General features: G+C 44.8%; 1 protein-coding gene across 1 annotated transcript; it reads left to right on the plus strand.

Moving 5' to 3' along the window:
* Positions 1-11,871: 11,871 nt before the first annotated feature.
* On the plus strand, positions 11,872-12,765 carry N7458_004599 (aromatic alcohol reductase; the record flags this gene model as incomplete). The annotated part of the gene is made up of 1 exon (XM_056907981.1): positions 11,872-12,765. One exon carries the CDS (start codon positions 11,872-11,874, stop codon positions 12,763-12,765), a length of 894 nt encoding a protein of 297 aa, XP_056766599.1.
* Positions 12,766-14,375: the final 1,610 nt, after the last annotated feature.

Genomic DNA, 14,375 nt, shown 5'->3' on the forward strand with positions numbered 1-14,375 from the left:
GGTACTCGATGAATAACCTCGTGCCAAGTTATCAGTCCATCGTTCGACACCTGATGCTGATGAGAGCCATCGAGTCTTGACAGAGGAGCTGAATTGACTGACTGCCAAGACATAAAGCATTACCAAGGACCTGACGTAAGTAGGTACTGTCGGAGAGATGTGGGGTTCTGATCCAGAAACTGTTGTGCATACTTGTCAGTCAAATTATGAGGAAGTTTGCTTCTCCTGACCTGACCTTTAATGAATCAGCCAATCTTTCTTTAGCCGCTGGGCCAAAATAGGCAAAATCCCTCAAGAGCAGCCATGCTTCGCAAACCTCTTCGCCCACCGCAGCCGCGAAGTCTGTTTCTGACACCTCTTGAAACCGAATTTGTTTCCCAGTTACTTTCAAGAATATATCACAAATATCGTTAATAGTGTACCATCCATCAGCTTCCAGAAAATGTTGACCCAGAGCCTCTGAGCGCTTTAACATGGCAGATGTCACCCATTTCCCAGTATCTCGCGCCGCATCAATCATAGGAATTTCAGTCGATGGGGGCATCGGTAGTTCCAGCGTGTAGTTTCCGTCATGTGTCTTCTGTACTTCAGCCTTGGTTTTCAGTCTTGAGGATACTGATAATCACCTTGGACAACATGATTCTCAGATTCGCCATGAAACAACCGGGGTTGACAAAAGTCGCCGGGATATTCAGCGATCGAATGTACTTTTCTACCTCTGCTTTGGTGTCGAAATGGTGAACTTTGGACAATTTTCCGTTACTCACTGTAAAAATGATTCGTCAGCAACCCATGATATACAACAATCCTGATGGGACATAATACCCTCTGTTGCATGACAGAGTGTAGACCAGATAAGTAACTCCACGCTCAATGCTTTGCATGCGTCAGCGACTACCTTGCCTTGTGCAAGCTCAATTGCCGCGGATTTAGACTCCCAAACTTTCCATGTCAGTGAATGTGTAGAAAGGCTTATGCGATCTTTTGACTTTACAGTTCGTCATCGCAAAAACAACATGCGATCCCTTGACAGCTTCGTAAACTGAGCTAGCATCGTTTAAATCCGCCTTGATAGATGGCGTCAGACTAAAACTTGCTTGACAACTTCGCAACATACCTGGACCATGTCAATGCCTTTCTCAATTAACGACCGTGCCGTATCGCTAGCTACATGGCGGCTCACGCCTCGAATTCTGTAATCGTGCGACAGAGACGGATGATCAAGAATAGAGCGGATGACTGAACTGCCTTGAGAGCCAGTGGCTCCAAATACAGTTATGACTTTTGCCATGGCGGTATGAAATGTTGGTCTTTTGAAATAACTTCACAGACGTGGGGAAGCGTACTAATTGCCTTGTAAAGGCGGCCTTTAGTGTGACTACCACAAGTTTGATTTGAAATCGACGTTCTGGATTTGAATACCAAAATATGAGGAGCCGCATTTCTTACTCGACAGTCGAATCCTCTTCGCTTCCCAGCGCATGGATCTAGATCTTAAATGTGAATTCCTAGTAGCTGCGGCCGAAAGCGGCCGAAAGCGGCCGCCTTCAATCGTTCCATTGACGGGTCTTATTCGGATAATACGACGGATTATTGGAACAACGGTCTGGCGTGTAAGCTTGTTTCGTAAGGGCCTCGGAAAAAACCCCGAAACCGGGTTCCAGCTCACACGTACCCAAAAAAAGTTCACACGGACCCAAAAAATTTCTGACTAATTTTGGGTACCCATGAGGTACCCGACCTCACACGTACCCAAACTATTTTGGGTCCTGATGAGCTCTTATACTTACTTTTATGCATATGATTAATAATTATGTAGGGGTTCAACTTTAGTTGAACCCCTACCTCACTAAAATATACTATCACTCTATACATCTCTTTACAACTCTATATAGAAGATTATACTATACTCTTAAAGACTCTATCTATTTTTTATTCATAATAATATAAAAGAGGTAGTCTTTCTTCTAGTAAATTACACGTGTTGAAAGAAAAATATAGTTTGTTTGGGGTCATGAATCAAAAGTGTCAACAAAGAAATGAGAGATATATCTTCAACACAAACACAACACCATTTTCTTCTTCTTCTTCCCTCACCACCCACTTTGTTTACCAAAGGTCAGAACACCTGTTTACTCTACTCCCTGACGCGTTTCTCCATATGTTTTGCATATGCTGAACACTTCCAGCTCATCAACATGTCGAATCTTGGACTCTTCCCTGGCCTGGGTCCAACCCGGGCTGAATTTGACAACACCACAGTCTTAAACGCGACCAACCCCGACCCTCTCCTGGGATATGCACATGGTATGTTTCCCAGATGCATATGCTGTTGATATGTTGACCATATGTAGGGCCCATTCCAGACAACAATCGTGGCTGGAAGCCAGCTGCGTATACGGCAGCTCTAGCTGCAGGCGCACGCCACTACGACATCAAGGCAGCTGATATCGCGGCGACCCCGCCTCCAAATCCGGCCGAGGTTCTCAACAAAGAGAACATAGGAGTGTACGTGGTGTCTGAATATACTGAGGGCATGGTTATCGTATGCTGACACTGAGAGGAACAGCTGTGATATTGTCGTCAACCCTCCGTCCCAAATGTGCGGTCTAGTCTTCTCAGAGGGACCTGCTCTGCGTCGACACATCCGCAATGAACATTCCGGAGCTGGCAAGTGTCTATTCGTTGGATATGTTGAACATATGCTAACAATATGACTACGATATAGTCGTCAACCCCAGCCGGCGAGCAAAGACCCAGCTGGAGATTATTGCGGGCCAAAACGCCATCAAGCGTTGGGTCCTGCAGGGTGGCTGGCGGGATGCTAGCTACCTCCATGAGCCTGGACGCGGCCCTGACAATGGATGGATTGGACACTGGGCCTCCGCTCTGGAGCGAATTGCGTAAGTACTCTGGGTACTCTACGTTTTGCACAAGATTGATATACTTGTTACATATGACTCTCATATGTTTAGCGTATGCTAACAATCCGTATAGAGCTACCGATGCACAGTTTGCCGCACAATACGGCACTCGTTTCCACCGCTGGCAGGCCCCAGCAACCCCGAGTTCTGGTCATCGCAGCCGCCGGGTAAGTCCCCCTTTTTTAAGAAATGATATGTTAAGCATATGCTAATAGTATGTAGCGTGGACCTGGCGTCCCTGGGAATCCTATTCCCTTCGCGGGTTTTGGCCCCACTGCCGGTAATGGAGACAATAGTGATGGAGGAGGTGGCCCACCTGCTCCCCATATGCAAGACTCGGAGGAGGAGGAGGAGGTAGAGGAGGAGGAGGTAGAGGAGGAGGAGGTAGAGGAGGAGGAGGTAGAGGAGGAGGAGGTAGAGGAGGAGGAGGAGGAGGAGGAGGAGGAGGAGGAGGAGGAGGAGGAGGAGGAGGAGGAGGAGGAGGTAGAGGTAGAGGTAGAGGTAGAGGACTCATCCTCTGATGCTTTTGAGTCCCTTTAGTTAGGCGTAGGTCTCTTTGTATGAATTTTCTGTTATTTGTCTATACGGAACATATGTTAAACTTATGCTCAAAGTAAATTCAAGATATTCTTAACTTATACCAAAGATTCGCCTGACTCTATACTCCGTAATAATTCCTCCTTCTTCCTTCGAAGGGCTAAGATCCTTTGCTTTCTCTCAAGTTCCGCAACTTCTTGCTGTAGCCGTGCCTCTTCATCATCGAATCCCTGAGTATAGCCTAACTGCTGAGAAATACTATCATGCGGCGCTATTCTAGACGATCCGTCAAGAACTGAACTACCCTGAGGGGTAGATAGCGGTGCAGATATAGATTGACCATATACTGAGCTTATGTCAGTTATCTCTGAAGTAGATATCGAAACTATGTCCGAAATATCTGGAAGCCCAGGTGGTTGCATCGTCGGGTTAAGGTCATCGTAAGGATTGATCACGTTCCAGGGCTGGTATGGTTTATTGATACGACGGTTGGCAGATTTTTTGTAGCGCTTGTCTGATATAAGGTTAGTATATGTGTAACATATGTTGAACATATGGAACAAACCCTTCTTGCGAACTTGTTTGGCAATACGATACACAGGGTTTTGAGATCGCCAAGTTGGGAAGAGACCTAGCTCTTCTGCAAGTTTATTCTTTTGGATCATCTCTTGTACATGTTTTTTGCATCTGTAATAAAGAGATTAGTAATATGCTCTATACATGATAAATCGGGTAATATACCGGAGAATTGCTGTTAACAAAGCTTGCTTTCGGCCTACTGCCTCGTTATCGTGAAAGTGACTACTTTCACTAATTCCAGTATGATGTGATGCATTCGTCCACCATTCAATAGGAATCTTAGATGCCTCTGGGGTTATTCCAGCAAGAATCCAATCAACCTTCTTATTCTGAAACCATTTTTCGGTCTCTGGCCACTTTTCTGCAACTTCATCCATAATTCGAATAACCTCTGCCTTTGAATTTGCATTCCAGATCATATCAATAGACGTAGTAGCTTCGTGACCAGGAAACCTTTTCCGAAAGGCTCGCTTAACGTGCGTTTGGCATAGGATCAATATATTTTGCAGATGTTCTGACCATGTCCAACGAGGATCTAGGCCAGCAAGATAATCTCCAAGCCCTAAATGAAAATAGAAAGTGAGTATAATTCAGGCATATGTTAAGCATATGGGAAGCGTACCAGGTGCTTGCTTCTTACACATGTCAACAGTAACCGTCCGAATTCCCTCACAAGAATCATCCCTTCCAAGCTGATACGCCCATCTAATTGGTTTTCGTCCAACATCCCCAAGAATCTTGAAGATTTTCTCAAAAAGAACCCGATAAGCTACTCGAGTTTCGAGATTCATGAAAGCATAGACATAGGTATTTAACCCTGAGAGTCAGCATATGGTTAGCATATGTTTAGCATATATAGAACACCAGAAAATCTTACTCTTTACCTGTTCATTCCACCCTGAAATTGTGAAAAGCTTGGTTGCTCCCTGAACCATCTTGAAAGCAAGATCCATTTCCAGATGTCGTACACTCTGAAAAAGCTTAGCTTGTTCGTATGTGCAGCATATGATCAGATAATGCTCCCGATTCTCGTCAAAGAAATAGACTTCACGAATCCATTGATCATCCACGTGTTTAGTTAGATCAAACTGGTATTCACGCCATACCCCAGCAAGATTCGTCCCTTCTGGATAATATAGTAGTCTCTGCTTATGAATCAAAGCAGTTACTCTATCCTCAATGTGTAAGCTCTTGTGGATATATCGAAGCGCAGAATCACCATGTTGACGTATAATCTTCGCAAAAGTAGGTGAGACCATCAATTTACGTGCAGTTAATCCTAGGATATCCTGCGTGTTGATTGCGTCAATGATTTCTTGACCAATATCATGTGGTAGCTTTGTAGGCGGTGGCGGCGCATGTGAATGAGATCCTCGACAAACGAGAAGGAAAAAGGAAAACGATCCCATACGCAGGGGATATAAAGGTCAATCTTCACAGAGCAAACACTATATATCAGCTGACCAACACCATCTGCATGAATTGAGTCTAGGACAGGGTTAGCATATGTTCAGCATATCCAGAGCATATCTAGTGTAAAACATACCACAGTGGCGACGTCTAGCTGAACGATGCTCCACGAAGTAACAGTTCTTGGTTCCATATCCAGTATCTCGTAAGCCATCCTTATCGCAAAGAAGCTTTAGAAACGCGGTGTCTATCCTTGCAGCACTTCGTGGAACGTGCTGACAGTAGTGCCAACGCTGGGATCCGACCTGCGCGTTCGGACACCCAATAAAGGTGAACTACTTATAGTTAACAAATATTTAGTACATGATAATAATATGCACTTACTCCATCTCGAAGCCACACTGTTGGCTTTTGACCTCTGCATGTCCGCTCACTAGGTGCATAAATACATGGCCCTTCTATATCCCACGTCTTGAGAAATCCGAAGTAAAATCTATCTTAAGCGTAAGCTTAATAGAGGTTAAAGCTAGGGAGGGATATATCTTACTCTCTAGTTCGCTCCTGGATTTCCTGCGCAATAGTGTGATACACAGGCTTTGCAGCAAGAGCCTGAAGTTCGCGGAAAAGTGTTGGTTTAACACGGTTATAGCTTTCAGACGGGGTAATAAGATCAGGATGAGCTTGGTGGCAATGTTGAATCCCTGTACATTGAAAGGATCGATGCCATGATCTTGATTCTTTGTCTTTAGAGTCTTTCTGGAGGAGTTTCGTGAAGATTTTCTTGGCCGATTTGAGTTGTTTAATCGAGAATTGAACCTAGGATAATTAGTTATCATATATGCTAAGCATATGCTAGACATATGCTAGGATTATATCGAACATACCGACGACATAAGCTGTGAAGTAGCTTGGTTGACAGCAGTAACGGTGTCTTCCACATTTTCAAGTGGATTTTTGGAGGCATGAATGATATGTAAAATACCATTCTTGTCTGTATCAGGATACTCTGGGAGGATAAGGTGCTCCTGAACTTCGTAGGCGATCACAGCATCTCTAGAGCTAATGCTTACTTGGGTCCCGTCTGTTTCTATACCTGTTTGGTTTCGTTCCGTAAAAGGTGTAGAACATAGAGAGCTAGTATTTTCCTCATTATCCTCACAAGAATCGACATCAGATAACTCATATGTATTAGTGCAATCTTGGTACACTGAAGTTTCAGAGGCCGATCGTTGTCGCTGATATAAAATATAAGATTTATGTATGCTCTTATTTATAAAACGATCACTCACAGATGGAAGATTATAAAGAATTTGATTAATCTCTAATGCAGTACTAGTAGTAGATTGCGTAGAGATAAATATGTCAGAATCGGAATCCTCGAATAGCGATGGCGAGAGTAAAGACGCCGACATCTTGTGGAATTCGATACTTGGTAACAATCTTGAAAAGGGGTAAAATAAGGTGTTTAAAAAATTTTCTGCATTAAAAAATATTATATAATCTAGAGGTTTGGGTACGTGCGAGGTCGGGTACCTCATGGGTACCCAAAATTAGTCAGAATTTTTTGGGTCCGTGTGAACTTTTTTTGGGTACGCGTGAGCTGGGTGCCCCCCGAAACCCGCCCCCATCTCCCCAAAACCCAAACTGACTATGTGGTCGTCGGTTACTCTCGGATCTGGGAACATAAATATTGAAAAATTATTAAAGCAAGTCGCTGACATTTAGGAGCCATTGAATATAATGAAGCTCTTTGGTAAAACTAACTGATGATAACGGCGTATAAGAGGGTCCGTCAATGTACAAATCATGCTCTTTGTTGGAGCAATACGTGGACGGACTGCAATCTGGTTGATTACAAATGTCGGAATGACGTACGGAGTACGGAGTATTGTGTCAGGAATTATCGCAGCCGGGGATCACCGACCCACGAAAGTGAGGATATTAATGAAGTCGAGTTGCAATAACCGAAAGTGCCGCTTGCAAAATTATTGTCTATCACCGAGTCCGTATATACTGTAGCGGGGAACCAGCAATGGAGGACCTGTATGCAAGAGATCTTTGCGGATCTCTGATTGGTCGGTGTGACGTAGATGGGCGGAGATATCACCCGGGTGCGGTCACCACAGATAATAGTAGATTCGCTCAGGAAATCTGAATAACACATTCGACACTGCTTTCGCTGAAACGCCTCTGTTTCCTGTTCGGGGTTACCCTCCTAGATCGGTGGTGTGTGGTCGTTTAGCGTGTCTTTTGCTGATCTCGATTCACCCGTCTGCTTCTTCAGACTAACCTGTGAGCTCCCTGGTTCAATAGTTATCAGGGCTGACGTGGAGCCATATGCATGGTTCAGAATCTCCGATGTTGTATTAACACAGACCAGGAAAAGAATTCGAGTTCGCCCCTTTAACTTTCCCCTAAGTAAATATAGAGCAACAATACTACAGATGCAAATGTAAGTCAAACCGGTTAATAGACATAGATATACCGGAGATATTGCCCAACCGAGCGTGGAGTGGTGGAGAGACCAGCATCGAACTGACTGCCATCACGGACTGGAAAAAGTCTTTCGTCGCGAAAATAATCCTGCAAATCTTGGATAATAGGAAGGTACACGAAGCTGTATTATAGTTTAAAGAGTACTCACGCTGAAACAATTTCAATGCTGACGATGCTGACAATCTAAATGCACTGAATGGGGGATTGACCAGCCTGCAGGTATCAAATTCGACCATTTGAAGCAGTCATCCTGGAAATTTCACAGGAAAGAGCGCAAAATATGACATGTATGGGGGTTACTAAAGATTCGATGCAAAATTGCAGAGAAAGAAGACATTTAGGGGTTACCTTGTTAAGATCCACCCTAGCGGATCGACACGGAGGCCACTAATGGATGCCTACCGCAATCCAGTTACCAATCACGACGGCCAGGGAAGTGATCCTAAGCCCATCCAAGTTGAAATGGTATATATAGTGCGCGGTCAGATACATCGCATATCGGGGGGGGGGGGGGGGGGGGGGGGTCACGTGGGATTTCGCAAAATTTCGTGGGCGTGGATACATAAGTATATACCAAAGGAAGATCTTGAAGTATGAGTACTGAATCGCACAGATCATGCCGGTGTAGACATTGGCGAAAAGTGCTGCGTGATTCCCAGTCCATTTTTACTAGTTAGGCGTACTTTGCTTTTTTAATCTGCTTTTAATTTATGGTAGCCGGACGTTTTATTCGTTCAGCAACTGTGGAAGGAGAAGCCGTAGGCAAGCGAGTTACGTCAACATTGTGGCTGCCTTCAATTTAACGTATCGAACTCCGTAACCCTATCCGTGAAGGTCAAATGTTTTTATCTCTTGGCCATAATTGAAGTCTATGTATAGCTGCGCTATCTCGCACAATGAACGGAAACTTGACTTTGACCAGGGCTTCGTCAGAGCGCCTGCACTCCTGGCTGCTGGCTACGGCCGCTCAGCCGCCTGGGGACCTGCCGTAGAGACATACCAGAGCGCATATTGCAATCGCAGTATCAGCCAGGGCAAACCTGCCTATGTAACTTTACTACTGAACCTAGAGCATGTCCATTTTTAACAGAACGGCCGAGAGTGTGCCCAGATATTATTCAGCCAACGTTATCACTCTAATATAGTACTCAAAATAGGATCGTTCTGAAGTGGTTGGAATGAGCTAAAAGTAGACAGTTCCCGGGGCGGAAGACATATGAGAGCCTTGTCGGTAGCGAGTAGATGGTACGCTGAGTAAACGGAGAGGTTGGCATCCAATTAGCTTATACTTGTAATGTTCACATTAAGTCCACGCTCGGAAACCTACCGGCCGCCTGCCACCTCCGACTGTAATTCCAAATTGCCTCTCTGAGTATTTCTAAATCCTCCCGCCATTGTATCTGGTCAATTTCAGTGTGAAACGTTAGTAGTTCTGCCGTAGCAAGGTAAAGAACGTGGGGGTACGTTGGCGGGAGAGACATCTGATTGATCTTTGGGAAACAGTGATTGAAGCTGCGCGCCACATCAACCACCATTCGTGTAGCACTTTTTGTTGCCAGCAGTGAGGTCGGGCTGGAAGCTGCATAGCCGTTTCCGTCGTTGGAAAATATCACCGGGCTTGGCGGTAAAGTAACACTGAAATTATGGAGCAGGAAAAGAGATCTATTATTCACCTTAGTTCGGCCAATGACCTATCGATACCAGTAGAGACGAAACACTCACGCGAGCACTATTGCGGATGCCTCACAATAGTCACAAACAGTACCACCATTTTGGTCAATGAGGATGCCCATCAGGCGTCGAATAGCATCATCAAGCTCAGCCTTTTTACTATCAAGGGAATATAATGGCACCACAGCCCGGCGAGCATGAACAGAGACCACCCTATCTAGTAAACGGCATGCTTGAGCTTGTCGGCCAAAAATACCGACGGGCTCGTGGGCGGCAGCGGCACCGAAGGAAAGGTCAAGTTTATCCGCTTCCAATGGGAGGAATGGCGGTACAAAGTCCCCGCTAATCGCAAACGGTTTTTGACGTGTGTCGCTTTGAATACAGAGACATCTACTCCATGTTAGGGGATAACCCATAGTACACTGAAGAATCATTCACCTGTCACGGATGACCAAACCCCACCAGAGGTTGCATCTCTCGGCTTTTTCAGCCCAAACATCGTTGTCATCTGAGATCACCAACGGTCTTTCTTCTGTATGTAAATCCAACCAAAATCCCATTCGCGTGCAAAGTCCGATTGTTTTATGACACTCGGCTGTCATTCCAGAGCCATACTCGTAACATGCCATGAGCAGCCCCGCCTGTATCAACTCTATCGATGCGTTAAGGGTTGCGCTTGAGCGCCAGTAAATGGTGTAGATGGCTTTGTAGAGTGGCTCGTGAATTCCTCCGTTTGCCGGATAGTGGGTTAATAGAAAGACGCAGAGTAACAACAAAGCGAACTCAGAATATTTTGTCTGACTAAACGCCGTCAGTCTCTTATAAAACAGCTTCTGCGATATTATAGGGACCCATTTGTGAACATTCTGAAAATATAATTGGCATGCTCTGTAGACCTCGCCTGGCTTTGTCTGGAGGATTCTCAATATTTCCTCACCAGCACCGGAGAGGTCATTTATTGCCTCGAGCCGAGCGGCAAGGTTCATATGAGCCACCGATGGGCTTGAGTGATCAACTAGCCCCAAGTTGGAAAACGCCAAAGCCGGTTGAGCTGACTTGGAAAGCTCAGAATCCAACAGGCTTTCGAATATTTTCAGTCTTTTCCTTATCTGACGAAATTCATCCACCAAAGACAGCTTAGAATCGTCATATACACATTTGACATGGTATCTACACCATATAGTCAGATGTGGGAGCCGTACTTTCTTCATGCATTGTGTAAAAGGCAATACCATGCCTCAAGGATACTCTATGACTTACTTTCTGCATTGTAAGCAACCAGGGAGCATTTTGTCACATTTCTTTTTCCTCCTGCGGCACGACACGCAGACATTGTTCGCCCGCCGCAAAGGAGTACCTCCCGTATTCTCAGGAACCTGGTGATTAAAATCCATAACTTGACGACGCAATGTATGTATCTGCCGAGTTTTCAGGAAACAGCAGACGAATTGCCACGAGTTTCGTATATGGTAATGATGACGAGCAAGTCATAGGTGGGTCATTAGTGAATTAGTTAATTAGAAGTTGCGTGATTACTAATCCGCCTGTGCACCGATCTACGTCAAAGATTCCAACCATGCATCCCAAATTTACGATTCTGAATACAAATTTAAAGCACAGGCTCTTACGAGATTAAGACAGTGTTCTAATCTCTAGAAATTCCACATCTGTCTCTACCGTACTCGATTGAAAGAAGGGTCAGCAGGCAGCCGAAAGCGGCCGCATGTGGGGCATTGAATGGGCCATATTGTATTCTCGATTCGTTATTGGCTTACAAATCAAACTGCTCGCGGCTTAACTATCCTCTTTTTGGTGATGATACGCATTGAGGCACGTATAACTATCAGGCTTAAACTCTGTCGGGCGGCCGATGGCGGCCGCGTCGTGAGTTATATCTTTCTTGGACTATTCTTGGCACGGCCGAGCAGGTCCGACATCTCTACGCAAATTAAGCTATTCCAAACAAAAATGGAGGACAGTCAAGCCTACCCAACGATCAATTTCAAGCAGAGCGATATGGGTTACAAATGTCGCGTTAGATATCACAAATGAATGGATAATTTCTACATTGATTTCCAAGCAGATTTGTATTATTTGTTAGCGTATGTCGAGATAAAAAAATCTCTTGCAAGATGTACGGACCATAGGCTATATATAATCGCGCTTGTTCTTTGTTGTTTCACTAATTTGCATACACGTCCTTCAATTGACGACGAGTAAGTGTGCAACACTCTATCTTCTATTTATCTCCATCATGGTTACTGTCGCAATTGCTGGAGGAACCACAGGTATTGGGTCCAATGTCCTCTGCGAAATTATAGCGACAGGGAAGCATCAAGTGTTGGTGCTCTCTCGCTCCGAAAGACCTGAGCTTGAGCAACAAGGGATTTCCGTTCGTGTTGTTGACTATAGCTCCCGTCACCAGCTTGTGGAGGCTCTTAAAGGGATCCATACTGTTATTAGCTGCATTTGGTCTTTCGGTCGAGACTTTGGTACCTCCCAACTCGCCTTACTGGAAGCCGCAAAGGATGCCAATGTGAAGCGCTTCGTCCCTTCTGATTGGGCGACTGATCACTACGACTATGTCAGCGCCTATGCATCCAAGAGTACGATTTGGCATGCAGTTCGGAACTCTGGCTTAGAGTATACTCGTTTTGTGAATGGAATTTGGATGAACCTGTGGGGCATGGGCGCACCACGGAATGAGGCCGAGGCTTTGGCAGGGTACAGTGGCCCTCCTTTCTTGATTGACCTCAAAAAACGGACCGCTATCATCCCTGGTGATGGGTCGCATAAAGTTGTTTTTACAAATATGATGGATGTTGGCAGATTTGTTGCTGCCAGTCTGGACTTGCAATACTGGGCACCAGATAGTACGATTGTTGGAGATAAGTTGAGCTATAACGAGGTCGTCGAGCTTGCGGAAGAAGTCACTGGCCATGCGTTCGAAAGAACTTATTGCTCCGAGACTGAGATCACACGTGTGCTTGCTGAGAATCCGGACCCAATGCAGTTGTTTTTCTATCAGTTTATGAAGCTGATTGTTGACGGCGCCCTTGATTTTGAGGGTACATTAAACGCGAAATTTCCCGACCTCAAGCCAGTTAAGGCAAGACAATATCTTAATCGGTACTGGGCCAATGAATAGGAATAAATAATGAAAAATATCCTGGAAGTTAGTGGGGGCTGTATTGTCAACTTCTTCCTTGCCTTGAATGGGTCTATCTGTCATTTAAAGTCCAGATGAAGTGTACCGCAATGCGTGTATTCTGTGGTAACTAATTTACATAGAACAATTACCAATCCAGAAATAGAATGATATCTCGGGTTATTTGAGCCGCTTAGTCTCGCCTAGGACTATCTATCTCTTGATTTGTGAGATACGGAATTTTTATGAGGAAAAGGATAAGGTTAGATTCCTTTGAAGCACTTAATACATTATAAGGGGTGAGAACACGAGAAGTGAGAGGTTTATGTTAATTGTAGCTTGCAATTAACGGTACATATATCAAGGTCCCGCAATCGCCGCATCTTGTACAACACATAAGTAAAGGATGTGAGTCAGACAGCTTCTTCCCTAGTTCGTTACAGGGAAGAGACAAAAGTCAGTTTGATGTAACAAAGAAACTGTGTCGCGGAAAGACGGTATCGCGCGGTCCCGTAATCCTGTACTGTAGGACGATCCTAATATTTGAAACATATCTATCTCCAACACAGCAACCACAGAATTATATAAGACTAGGTAGTCGTAAGGTTTCTGGCTGTAAGATAATAGGCGGACCGGAATCAAATTAACATAAAGAAATGGTAACTGAGAAGATAGTAAGTACTAAGGCGAAGATGGTAAATTGTGAACAGCACCCCTGAAGAGAGAGTGGAAAGGTAATCAGAACGTAATGGCACGCAAGTTGACTAACCAGGCTCGTGACCTCCGAAGTTGGCAGTGGTGACCGGGACCACAGCACAGTTTTAGGGGGAGGTCGCACGTATCGTAAGAAACTTTTCACTTACTCCACGTTTCAGGGCGTGAGTATTCTGCGAATAAGAGCCTCATAGATAGAGCTTTCTGACAATGAGGGCATTCCCTTCATGACAGGATAAACCCTCCTCTCAGTGCGTTCACTTAAGGACAATACCGAATTATTGGCTTAAGTTGAGCCCTTTTTATTACCTGTATTAGCTAGGTGGCTGTTATCTGGTTGCCATATGTCGAACATTCCTATTTCCGTGTCTTCGTTGACAACTTGACCACACTAAACTCTAGGGTTGAACTTATCCTTGATAAGCAACGGTTAACTAACCGCTTCCCAGATGGTTGAAGCTGCCAGCTGCAGCAAGTGCGCAGTCATTAGGATTAGGTCTAATCTGTGACATTTGGTAATATGAGAGCTCCTTCCATCAAAGCTGGACGGCCGAGAAACATCTCAACTTTCACGCCGGAAGCCTTGTGCGATCGTCTGCTTGCGAAGCTGGATTTACATCTCTATGAGATGGAACTGTTCCTGCTGGATGGATTCAACATTTTCGTACCGGAAAAGGGATTTGCTGAGCAAATAGTAAAAATTCTATCGCGTTAGGTGATCGGTACTCGGCTCGTCCATGTCCGACTTCGGTGTCCGACGACTCCGTTCTTAGTTAACAAAGATGTCTGCTTATGTTACACCAACAATGCATAGAGATGATGCTGATGTGATGTTTCGTAATATTGAGTTGTTTACTTAAGATACTGAGATTTATGTCGCCTTAACATAAATGGAA

The sequence above is a fragment of the Penicillium daleae genome (genome assembly GCF_028827525.1).
Source record: "Penicillium daleae strain IBT 16125 chromosome Unknown utg000005l_segment0_segment0, whole genome shotgun sequence".
NCBI classification, from domain to species: domain Eukaryota; kingdom Fungi; phylum Ascomycota; class Eurotiomycetes; order Eurotiales; family Aspergillaceae; genus Penicillium; species Penicillium daleae.